At 29.7% G+C, this 14,068-nt stretch overlaps 2 protein-coding genes across 2 annotated transcripts in view; both read left to right on the forward strand.

Annotated features, from left to right (window-relative positions):
- LOC140045063 (uncharacterized) overlaps positions 1–14,068 on the forward strand; it is a 213,670-nt gene that overhangs the window by 90,515 nt on the left and 109,087 nt on the right. The window lies entirely within an intron of this gene.
- The window catches only part of LOC140044173 (uncharacterized), a 352,654-nt gene that overhangs the window by 56,362 nt on the left and 282,224 nt on the right, over positions 1–14,068 (forward strand). The window contains exons 6-7 of the mRNA XM_072088650.1: positions 2,028–2,126; positions 11,131–11,229. Of these exons, the coding sequence (XP_071944751.1) occupies positions 2,028–2,126; positions 11,131–11,229 (198 nt within the window). The remainder of the gene's footprint in view (positions 1–2,027; positions 2,127–11,130; positions 11,230–14,068) is intronic.

The raw sequence follows: 14,068 nt of genomic DNA on the forward strand, positions 1-14,068 counted from the left end.
CAGTACAGTAAGCATTAGCAAACCTTTACATTATTTTTTCTTTTTGCGCATTTAAATACCCTATAAAGTATGAATACACATGTGGTTGATAACCACAATAAAATAAAATATAGATAAATTGGCCAGACAAATTGGTACGCATACTGGCCCACATCTTTCAGTTTCACTACATTATACTGGTACTGCCAGTAACTGCTGCTGCTAATAACTTTATCAATTCCAATAATTCAGACAACAATGAATACAAATAAAAAACAACAAAAAACAACTTTTTACCATAAAAAAGACTTTCTGAGATAACAGTTTTAATTATTGTTCTTTCTTCATTAAATGATATTTTTTAAATTGATATTCTATTTAATAATTTAAGAACTAAAGATTTATTATCAATTATTTTTGTTTAAAAATCAGTAGTAAACATTTTGTGTAATATAAATATAGTTTGAATTACTAGACTATAGTACTATGCATATTCTGAGTGGCATTACTCACTAAGGTTGGAGTGACCCACTCATACCCATACATTCTAGTGAACAAAAAAATGTATAATTTTTCATGAGCCTTCGTTGTACAGCAGCAGCCGACAAACGTACTTGCTAATCAAAATATTCATTATCTATATACCCCATTCGCCAAAAATATTTACCATAGAGGAAGGATTGTTTTGACCATTAATTATTCAATGATATATCTGACGGTAATTATACTTAGCCCCTATGTTGACAGCCAAAACATTGTTTATTGAACATAGGTCAAACTAATGTCTGTATACATCTCATAGACTCTCTGTGCGCATGCCCAGTTTGAATTTAAAAATTCCCATTTAGACTCTTTTCTCAGACGTGCTTTGAGGTGTGCTCATGTCCAGTTTGTGTTTCTAAATACCCATTTAGACTCTTTTCCCAGACGTGCTTTGAGGTGTGCTCATGTCCAGTTTGTGTTTGTAAACACCCATTTAGACTCTTTTCCCAGAAGTGCTTTGAGGTGTGCTCATGTCCAGTTTGTGTTTCTAAATACCCATTGTTTCAGCCTTAATAAACTATTATAAGCCTGCATTGTAAATGTTTCCTAATGCTTCCATTCTCTTGAATGTAACTGCCTACAAAAAAAAATTGTTGTGTACTTTTTGAAAATTTACTTTTTCATTCATTTTATTTACTGAAATATAAAACATTTCAATAGAATAAGCAATGATTGTGGAACAAACAACACTTTATTTGTTTATTGGTATACTCAGTGAGCATGGTCTACTAGGAAAGTTGTATGTAGCCTCAGTGAATATTATTCACATCCTATACACAATGTATATCATTCCACTGTTTGTCTTAAATGTTCATCAAACTAATATATTAATATTTATTAGCTTGTTATAAAATCATTAGTTATAGGATTTATAGTATAGATAATTTTTAGTTGCATTGAATCTTTTTCAAATGTTGGTATGTAAACATGTGAATAAATAATGTTTTTTTGTTTGTTATAATTACTGTTATTTCCAGTGAATTTTTTTTATATCTTTGAATTAAAAAGAATAACATTTTATATGAATTTAAATTTTATTGGCATTTTGAACAAGTCAGTTCAATAAGTATATTACACAAATAATAAAAATATAAAATTGGTCATGGTATTTCTAAAAACTGTCCATTTGATCTTATCTTGACTTTCAAAAATGAGAACAAATATACGTTATGTGGTTCAAAAAGGTGTCTACAATTAAATTGTCCATCTTGTATTATCAGATTAAACTCAAGATTAACATTGTTACAATCAATATTTAGACTAATATGCTACACTTGCAAGAACTTGTACTAGCTAAACTCCACAACCACACCATAGAGCAATGAACTATTTCTTTGCTCTATCATCACATAAAGGATATATTAACATAATGAAGTTAGTTAAACATGCCCCTGAAAGTAAAAGTTTGTATGCCAAACCTTCAATAATTTAATATTTAAACAAATTTATATAAATAAAACTAAAATGTGATTGATAATTTTTATTGTATGTATTTCATATTATAGCATGGTTGGACAGCTTTGCATTCAGCAGCAGCTCATGGACACACAGCCTGCTGCAGCCTGCTGTTGAATGCAGGAGCAGGTATCAATCTATCAAACAAAGTAAGTCATCTTCATTAATATTCATTGTCATTTTTAAATATATAACATTTTATATTTTAAACATAATGATGTTTTGGGTAATAATATTTAATGTATAAAACTCCATTGATGCTGAAATTGGCATAATTTGAAGATCACTATATTTTTTTCTCTGATATTTAGTCATGAAAATTGCTATGACACTACATTAACATTTTGTCATGTATTTCCATTGAACAATTAAAACAATGAAAATGATAGTGCCAATTTTAAACTACACCAACATGCTATGCATAATTGAAATATATCATCCTTATTACAAAGTGTTGATATACAGTAATTTAAACAGTATTATGAACACTACAATTTTTAAAAATTCTAATTTTTCTTTAGATCAATTTTGTATATCTTAAAAGTTCATTTTTTAACAATATTTTTTAATAACTTTTGAAACACTATGATTCTACCTGTATATCACATAGAGGTACAAATGATCAAAGATGCTAGTTGATAGACATATAGACTGTATTCATTTACTTTATAATTATCATCATACTCATTTGCCATACTCTCCTTTATTCCTTTCAACAACATCACCACCAACTCCAACCACCTACTGGTTTTAGTCACCAAGGATGATGATGCAGAATTTGGTTGAGCGCTAAAGTGATCTTTTATTACACACCCACATTATAGTTCTTTTTTATTAGGTTGTAATTAATTATTTTTTCCATACAATATAAGATACAGATAGTATATCTGCCACTTATCTTTTATCTATCTTTATTTATTTATTCTTTCTTTATACTCAGAATTACTTTTTTAAAGTGACACATCTAAAAACAACAATAAAACTGAAATAGTGGTACAAATATAATTTGTTTATTTACCGTACCTAGGTTTTAACAAATCACCTTACATAATAATTACAGTATCAAACCACCATTACAATGTCATACAAAATTTGTAAAAATAAACAAATCATCATTAGCATAACTAGGTGCAATATTTTTAGTCTATTGAAAATAATGTTTCTTTTTTAAACATTTATTTAAATATACATACACGTCACATAGTAAATTATAGTTAACAAAAAATAGTGACATTGTTTAACACTAAATAACTAAGAAACACAAGAAACCAGCTGAACTAGACTTAAATGTTCATACAAGCATGTAACAAGTTCAGAGTGTATCCAACATTTAACATTATGAAATATTTTAGACCACTGACAATGATGATCACCAGTGCTTTGCAAAGTCTGCAGTTTCTGTAATTATTCATTCATATTTATCTCCATCATCCAACATTATCAAACAAAACTGTTTTGAGGATAAGCATAGCTATATGTAAGGTTCAACTTTAATAATTTTAAAAAGTTTTACACACAACACAAATAAGTAAAGCTTTCCCAGTTTATTCAAAGTATACATTTAACAATACATAATATTTATTTCTACTGATACTGTACAAGCAATGCTAAATACTACTAAAGCTTAATAATAAACTACATTTGGCCTCTTGGGGGCTACCACTCATATGACATCGCTGTATTAAAGGTCCAGTGTGTTGTCACAGGAGCCAGTAAATCAAATTGTTGTTATTAAGTATATCGGAAGGATGTAAGTGACATCCGTTAGGTAAATTGTGGAATTTGGGGGCAAAATAATTCCCCAGAATTATACCAGCCAAATGAGCGAATAGCATGAGTAACATATGAGTTAGCGCCTGTGTTGAAGTTAGGTGTTGGATGATGCCGGGGGATGGCTGGGTGGGAAGATTGAAAAGTTTGTACAACTATTAAATGGTTAATTTAACAATGAAGTGTGCTATTATGCATCTTAGTAAACAACTAAAATACTCTGAATTCCCATTGGTTGCCAATTAGAAATGTGCCTATCCTACATTTTGTGGTTCCACTATTAGATACCCGTTGGAATATAGAAATACATTGTCAATTACTGTGGTTGGAACTTTAATTACCTGTAGAAACAATATACCATTCATCATAAAACTTCTGTAACTCTGAAATCTACCCACGTTATATACCACATCCTTAGTTAAAAAGAAAGTACTTGTGCTCTGTATAAACTATAATTTATTACTTTAAATTTCCTTTAACATTTTCTAACATTAATGTTAAAAGATTACTTTTAAAAGAACTTATATAGACAAATTTCAAATTTCAGTACAAGCTATTTAACTATTTAAAAAATAAATATGCCAAGTTATATTTTAATCAATGGATGTAAATGACTTTGCATTATATAAATGTATTACAATTGTTTATAAACTCTTCATTTTTGTAGCACAAATAATATTGACTTTGATTTATCCTTGTTTCAGTTGGATGGTCCTACCTTTTCAATAGAATTACATTCATTTTCACAGAGTAAATTAAAATTTATCTCCTTTAAAATTAAATTCAATAAACTTTATCCCATAACAATTTTCCTATGAATAAATAGATGGAATTATTCTTAGTTTATTGATTTGATTCAAACCAATTTCATACACATTTACACATCCAGAAATATTCTGTTCATTTTACTACTATTATACAATTCATTTATTAGCTTTGTTATGGGTTTAACAAGCTAAATTCTGTAAATAGTCAAAGGCAAAAAATGTCTTAATAGGCAAACAATTTCTATTAATCATACATCCTAATAATCTATCCATAATTGTTTCATAATATCACATACTAATTTTGATTGTTATTGTGCTACAATAAAGTTCAAATTACACAGTAAAATCTCTATTCTTTTGTACATAAATGATAGAGAGGCACTTTAAACAAAATTGGAAAATAAACGGTGTTGTAAAGAATATTATCAGATGACTATAATATAGATAATATAACGTTACGTTTCTGGTGTTTTTATGGTCAAATTTTTATTTTTGTTTTATTGTTTATTGTGGCTAGAACTACACTGTTTCCTTCGCTAGGCTGATCCTAATGCTAATCCTAATGCTACTACTGTTCACATGATTATCATGGAACGATATGTCCCCCACCTTCAAATGAATAACCTTATTTTTTCTCATAAAACCAAATAAAGAAAGCACTAGATCAAGCATTTAATAAAAATGTTATACCTGCATTTTCTTACGCACAACGCCTTTGCACCTACGCTTAGCACCTTCCAATATCATGTGCAATTACACTTGCGTTATTGTCTTCTTCTTCTAGACTGCAATCATGTTCCCATTTAATACTGAAATATGGAGATTCAATCCTGGAATAGCACCATTCACCATCACAACCAAATACGACTTAGCATTTGTTCAACATTATCGACTCCATAACTCAATTAACCATTTAGTAGGTAGCCTAACCAATACGGTTCCTGCCACAATCATCCAGTTTATGGGCGCTTGGTCTGTGGCTGTAGCCATTCAGTTTTCCTTAGTCATTTGACTTAACCATTCCCAATTGGCAATTGGTAAGCGTCTATACGCAAACAACACTGAGCTACTAAACCGAGGAATCTTAAAATTATCAAAAGTGAGTGGACCCCAAATGGCATTCCAAATAATAGAAAAAATCTTATTCATAAAAATCTATCTCCCTGCTGAGCAGATCAGCCTCCCAATTGCGCTCTCTATACACCCATTGGACGTCTCTGAATAAATTTTTTCGCAAAGCTCTAAAGCCAACTGATTCAAGTCTTCATGCATGCTACCTTTCCTACAAATTAAAACAACACCTCTGTTATCTGTAAATATTTTAATTTGTTTCTCTTTTAAGTTAGGAGCAAATGCTTGCAATGCCAATAACACACCTTTCAGTTCTCTCCACGTACAGCTTCTGACTGACTAATGCTGATTCCAGCCGAGACAAACTGCAAACGGTCATAGACCTCGCTCCACAATTCACTCCACTAGCGTCAGTAAATGTAATTGAATAATCAAAAAAATATTTTGCTTCCAGAAAAATATCTCCTCAATAACTAGACCCCCACTCGCTGTAGTAATAAAATGCCACAACTTGAGAAAGGGAAATTATCTTCCCCACTAGCCTCACTAAATCTCTGGACCTATATAGTGAGGGAAACCCTGATTGACCTCTAATAAACCCAATCCAGCCATAGCCAGGTTACAACCGGACTTAGATCCTATATTGATTTTTTGACGTTTTAACAATGTTAGAGACTTTAGTACATGCGGCATGGGAACCTCTCTTACCAACCATCGTCCAAAAATACTAGGATCCAATACATCACTAATAGGTGAAGAACCTTTATAAAATCCTTGAATACGATAAATGGTTGAATCAAGACTATTCCACTTATATTTGGGGTAAAACATTATTTTTTTGTTTAAAATAATTGCCAAACTCTGCAATCCTCCAAAAACATAGTAAACCTCATTTAACCAACATAAAAGTGATTGAATCAGTAGTGCAAACTCACTTGGTTTGTCAATTAAAAAAAAACAATTTAAATATATTTTTTTTTTAACTAATTATTTTGCCATAAAGCATTATTGTTTGGTTTAAAAAAATAATTGCCAAACCTTCACTCTTGGATTAAACGGGACGTAATTACCAGCCCAAACAATGTTACAGTACTGTATAATTAAAACATTTTATTTTAATTTCTTTAGAATACTAATATATTTAGATATTTTATTTGATAAAAATTGTTGGCAGCCAATAATCCAATTAAAGACCAAGGAATGATACTTCACTTACTAATTTTCCATCGAAAAAAATATAACAATTGTTGTGTGTAAGTTTATATCTAATACAATTTGTTTAATAATAATTGGTTTGTAGTGAACCATTCACTAGCTTACTTAACTCTAAACTTAGTAAAAAGTTCAACAAGAAATCAATATTGTTATTAAAATAAAATAAAGTTGTATTGTATCATCTGCATAAAAAAGGTTGTCTGGAAGATTTACTAATTATTAATTTAGCTGACAATACACTACTGTAGTATCCATGTTATACTATTGTAGTTATATTATAATAATACCAATTCTCGTAACAAACATATTTTAAATATATCTTGTACATTCTTAAAATGAATAGAATAACACAATACTGGTGTGTGTATATAGGTCAGTATAGAAATGATGAATATTATAAGTTATAAACACATGCGTAATAACTTATTTTCTTCTTTTTTTACAAATTCTCATACTATTCTGATTAAATTTGCAATCAAATTTATTTATTAAGAACATGTATCTTCAAGTTACTTGTTTACACACTGTTATACCATAACATTAATATGTGTATTAAATAATATACACATTTATTTTTCATAATTCATTGCCGAATGCTCCTTTAGAAATAAAGTGTGAAATTAATTTTACACCACAGTTTTTAAATATTTTTGCTATTGATTATTATAATTTAACTACTCTGTAAAATAAAAAATGCTGATAGCATACACCTCAATCATCAAAGTTTGTAAAGTTAAATGGTATTATAGTCAGTATGTTTTTATAAATTGATAACATTCAATAGAATACTCATAACACTTTTCATAGCATAAACTTCTTTTGAATATTTAACTGTATTTTAGTATTATTAGGCAGGTTGGAAAATAGGAATAACATTTGTTGATATAAGTTTTTAAAAAAATGAACAATGAATATAAATCACGTCTATCATCAACCTTCACCTTGATTCCTTTGCTCTTTGTATTTTGAGGATATTTCTAGATTAAAATGATATATCTATGCTGAAATGAAAGATGGTGAGGATTACTTTTGATAGAAGGGCTCTAGTCTTACCTAAAATTAGAGCAAATACATAAGCCCATCCCACCATAATAATATTATGATAAAATATATATTACATACAGTATACACACACATATATTATACAAAATTTCATATTTTTGGTGGTATATTGTTCTGTATTATTTTGAAGATCCTAAGTTGTTTAAATTTAACCAATGGCAGCATATCATAGTTAAAATTATTTGAGTTGCTCCTACAGCCTTGTGTTAAATGTTTGTTGGAACCATTGTTATAATTTGAAGTCTTTTGGTTTAGGAACCAAATTCAAGGCTATTAGTATTCAATTATATTAGCTTGCTACTCATATATCTTTGTCATTTTTAGTCGCGTGGAAGCGACTCTATAGTTCACTATGTCGGTCGGTCGGTCGGTCGGTCTGTCGGTCTGTCGGTCCGGTATCACTATGCGTTTTATCGCTTTCTGACCTTATCTTGATATCAGTTTAATCTAGCTAGGTCAATTTTTCACAGTATATTCCTTATGGCCAGGAATCGATGTGGTTATGTTTTCACGGTGTGCAATAAAAAATTACGCGGTCTACGCACGATTTAACGAAATCACGTTTGTAATCATATCTTCACAACCATGAATCACAATTAAATAAAATTTGGTACTCATAAATTTCAGGGCATAAATCATCATATGGCAATACAATTACGTGTGTAGCGCATGTAACGCATGCGTACGCGCGCTTAAAATTTTCAAAATTTATTTTCGATGAAATAAGAGTACGTTTCAGGCAATTTTAAGTGTTTACAAAATTGCCATGAGTGCGCATATTTTTGCACGCGCACTACGCGTTAAATGTTATTGCGCACTCTTTTTGCCCGATTTCTGTTTTCTTGACTTACTTTTCAACTCGAAATTACGTTATACGAGAACGTCAAAAGTGACAGGCTACGCACGTGTAAATTAAAAAAATATAAATGTTTTTTAACATTTCAACATTTTTAAACATGTTTAGTAATTTCGGTCAGTATACTGTAGTTCACTATGTCGGTCGGTCGGTCTGTCTGTCGGTCGGTCTGTCTGTCGGTCTGTCTGTCGGTCCGGTATCACTATGCATTGTAGCACGTGACTTAATGGCTGTTGGCCTTGTTTGGTTAAATTTAGCTATTTTAGGGCTTTCAACAATCTACAATACAACATTTACATTTTTATGGACTAATTAAAATACAATATTATTTGGCTTTTCAAAATCTACAGTATTCTAGCTAATTTTGGGGGTTTTTTTGTGTTAAACAGTTTATGAGAAAAAAATTGCTTTAATCGATTGAAGCTTATTACACTAACATTATTGTGGTTATATTCAAGAAATTGCAAATGACAAGGCAATTAAATTAGTTTAACAATACATTGATAAAGGTACACACAAGTGTAGCCAACATTTCTTGTGTACTGTAAGCCACATTTAAATTTCTACATAATGCATTGCTCTATAGTTCTAAATTACGACGGTGAACCTCGCTCTTCAATATTATTTTGAATTATACTAAATTGTTTAATCTATAAATGAAAGGAAAACCATTTCTTATATAGTAGTTTTCATTCATTCATTTATTTTGAATCCCATGAATTATTAACAAATAATTACATACTGTACATCTATTTAATATGTATTTTTGTTTATGTGCATACTGTAGTAGGCTAGATAATAAGCAGCACTTAGCACGATCAATTGATTGTCTACAAGATTCCAATTGTACAACTCTGTCAATAACCAATGCTAATTACATATAATTCAAGCATTCAATTTGTTATCAAGCAATAGATAACAAATTTGATACATAGCAAAGCAGAATTGTTTCTATGAATTAAAATGTACCACATATTAACTTAATTGTGGAGTAGCTTTGTGTCACATAATACAACTATTCTATTGATCAGGTTTTTCAGTCACATACTATCTCTCTGGGTTAGCTACAGAATACTAGGGCCATTTTCTTTACACAGTGACATGTCGTAATAATTGGGCCTAGGCCTATGTTAAATCTTAGCATGGAAATATAGATTTTGCATATATTTTTTTATGTTTACGTCGGTGTATTTATAATTCGCTAAGCCAAGGTAGGATTAAATAATTTAGCGTAAGCCTAGGCCGCCAAAACTAGACTCCACTCTGATGTCGATTCGGCGCACCATGTCGTCTTGTCCGGCTAAATTAGGCTAACCACTAAAATGTGTCGTCTCCTACTAGGTCTAGCCTAGGTAGGATTTTTAGGCGGCGCCGATTTTAATTAGTGAACAGTACATTGTTAATTTGCATTGTCCATGCATTTTCTAAAAAGGCGAAGACAATTTAGTCAGGTTGCTTAGCACTTTTTTTGTACACTTTGTGACAAAAGCACCAAACTTGGCAGAAACCTTCTTTAGGACCTAACAATTCTAGAAGGGTGCCCAAAAATTCGAACAATTTAATAACGTCATTTTGACCATGCCCTTTTTTAATATATTATGTAGCTATGTAAAAATATTTAAAAAATATAAATTACATAAATATGTCAAGTTTGGTATCAAATCATAGCTTATGACATGTAAAATACCTCTAACATGAGGAAAATATAGTTTCACAATATGACGTCATAAAAGCCACACCCAATATACTGTATACATAACTTCGTGAAAAAATTTAAGAAATAAATAAATATGGCAAGTTTAGTATCAAATTATAGCTTAATAGATGTACAATACCACTTACATGAGGAAAATATAATTTCACAATATAATGACGTCATAAAAGCCACACCCATTATATACTACATAACTTTGTCTACCGCTATCCAACTTATGTGAGAAATAAATGTGATGTGCACATGGTGATGATGATATTTGGGCATAGAGCACACTTTTTTAGTCAAACTTATGTAGTGATAGTGTAGACATAGCTTAAGATTGACAGAAAGATAAACCGCAACAGGCCTAGAACATGAATTTTAAACTGCCCGGTGATATACTGAAATAAAATTAATTATAGATGATATAGTTAGTATACTGTAATCTGTTTAATATTTCAGAATATAAGTATACCGTGATCATGAGCATAAGAATAAAAAAAAACAATACATTTTACAATGCTTTGTAGAAATAATAATTTAAAATTGATTGTTGTTTTTAGGAAAATTATTTTAAACATTGAAAAAATATTAATTTATTAATATAAATTAAGGATATTTATAAGATTATTAATATTAGTCATTTTTTGTGTGTTAGATATTAAGGAATATGATGTACATTTTTTGTAACTTTGTTTATTTAATATTTTCAATAGAATGGCAATACAGCCTTAATGTATGCTGCTGATGTAGGTAATACAACCATCTGCCAACTGGTCTTAGATGGTGGAGCTGATGTCAATATGCAGAATAAGGTAAGTCATACACACAGTTTATAACATTAATTTAACCTTCAGTGAAACAAATCAATAAATTTAAACTATTGTTTTTAGAATTTAGATGACTACCAGTATTATAAGACTTTAGGAAAATCATAGATATTATATAATATCTTATGGGAAGATCAATTTAGTTTGTAGTTATATTATAATAATACCAATTCTCATAACAAACATATTTTAGATATATTGTACATTCTTAAAATGAATAGAATAACACAATACTGGTGTGTGTATATAGGTCAATAAAGAAATGATGAATATTATAAGTTATAAACACATGTGAAATAACTTATTTTCTCCTTTTTTACAAATTCTCATACTATTCTGATTAAATTTGCAATCAAATTTTTTTATTAAGAACATGTATACTTCAAGTTACTTGTTTACACACTGTTATACCATAACATTAATATGTGTATTCAATAATATGTTATACAAATTTATTTTCCATAATTCATTGCCGAATGTGCTTTAGAAATAAAGTGTGAAATGAATTTTACACCAAAGTTTTTAAATATTTTTGCTATTGATTATTAATTTAACTACTGTACTGTAAATAAAAAATGCTGATAGCATACACCTCAATCATCAAAGTAAAGTTAAATGGTATTATATTCAGTATGTTTTTATAAATTGATAACATTCAATAGAATACTCATAACACTTTTCATAGCATAAACTTCTTTTGAACATTAACTTATTTTAGTATGAGGCAAGTTAGATGATTTGTCAAGTTGTATTTTTTTTAAATAGCACTAATAATAGTTGATATGATATGAGTTAAAAAAAAAAATTAAGTTGTCTATCATCAACCCTCACCTTAATTCCTTTGCTCTTTATATTTTAAGGATATTTCTAGATTAAAATGATATATCTATGCTGAAAAGTTGTAAGGGTTACTTTTGGTAGAATTAGGGCTGTTCTTACCTAAAATTAGAGCAATTAATACATAAGCCCATAACACCATAATAATATTATGACAAAATATATATTACATATACACACACATATATTATACAAAATTTCATATTTTTGGTGGTATATTGTTCTGTATAATTTTGAATATCCTAAGTTGTTTAAATTTAACCAATGGCAGCATATCATAGTTAAAATTATTTGAGTTGCTCTTACAGCCTTGTGTTAAATGTTAGTTGGAACCATTGTTATAATTTAAAATCTTTTGGTTTAGGAACCAAATTCAAACCTATTAAATTCCATTGATTTGCTACTCATATATTGTAATATAACGATATACTTTTATATTTAAGAAATTGACCTTTGTATCAGAATTTAAATAAGTTCACAAACTTGACCCAGAAAGTCCAGAGGAGAGTTTGTCCAGATGTTTTAATGACCATTTAGTTTATAATAGAATCCCTAAAGAAAACACTTAGCTTTATTTTGTGACTGTTCCCATCGTAAAACAATTAGATATTGACAGTTTTAAGCAGAGATTCGACAGGGCCAATTCATCATTGTAACCTCCCCAGATAAGATCAATCACTCCCACTTAAACACCCCTGGATCAACTTAGGACCAATCGTTACCCTCACAGATTACGTAGTGACATATGCAAATGAACCGAAGCCAATATACTCCCAAGTTTCAGAAGGGCCCAGACACACCTCACAGCCACTTCTTCAGAAGAACATCTACACCTTACAGCCACCTCACGGAGCACACACCTTACAGCCACTTCTTCAGAAGCAGCATCACTGATCCTCCGTTCCCTATCTATACTTATAGTTGTATATTGTACTGAAGTATTATACTGAATAAACAATATGTATTACGACAGTTAAGCGAGTAAGAGTCTTCATTAGTACCTCAACACAACATTATATTACAATATTTTTGTCATTTTTTGGTTAAATTTAGCTATTTTAGGGCTTTCAACAATCTACAACATTTACATTTTTATTGGCTAATTAAAATACAATATGTAGCTATTTTTTGGTTTTCAACAATCTACAACATTCTTTTTTTATGGGCTAATTAAAATAATACAGTATCTAGCTATTATTCGGATTTTCAACATCTACAGTATTCTAGCTAATTTTGGGTTATTTAAAACTGATTGTAAATTGCTAAAGGCCACATAACAAACAAAACTTGTTTAGCGTCCCCTGCCCTCCCAGATTTTTGGCTTTCCTCTGGTGTAATTTTTTTTGTGTGTTAAACAGTTTATGAGAAAAAATTGCTTTAATTGATTGAAGCTTAACACTAACATTATTGTGATTATTTTGCTTTTTATTAAAAGAATGAAATTAACAAACACAAATAAAAAACAAAACTTGGTCTACTAAAATCCGTAAATAAGTGCATATATATATTAAAAGCTTTGGTTGCAGTGCAAGTTAGTTGACCAATAACCAGCAATTTGTTTAGTTTGATTAGGTGTACTGTAATAATATCATAGGCTATAAAACATGTACATTTACTATTAAAATTTATATCCTGATGAATTTCAACATTTCTTAAGAGCTACAGTAAATGGAACTTAGTCTACAACCTAGTTTCCTGATAATAACAATCTGAGATAAATCTTTGTTTTAATACACTTATTGATAGATTTGATAATAAAACAAAGGGATTGTCATTGGCAACCCTTATCACCATGGTTAGGAAAAGACTGAATAAGTCAAATTGTTAAAGACTGTTCGTTTCATGTCCAGGATTTGAATTATTTAATTTTTATGCGGGGAAATTACTATTAGTCAATCAATGAATTCTACTACAAATAGAAATATGTTGTAAATGCAATACTGTGGGCATGCAATGCATGTGGTGGGGCGTTTACTTAAGGAAATAG

Source organism: Antedon mediterranea, chromosome 3, assembly GCF_964355755.1.
Source record: "Antedon mediterranea chromosome 3, ecAntMedi1.1, whole genome shotgun sequence".
NCBI classification, from domain to species: Eukaryota; Metazoa; Echinodermata; class Crinoidea; order Comatulida; family Antedonidae; genus Antedon; species Antedon mediterranea.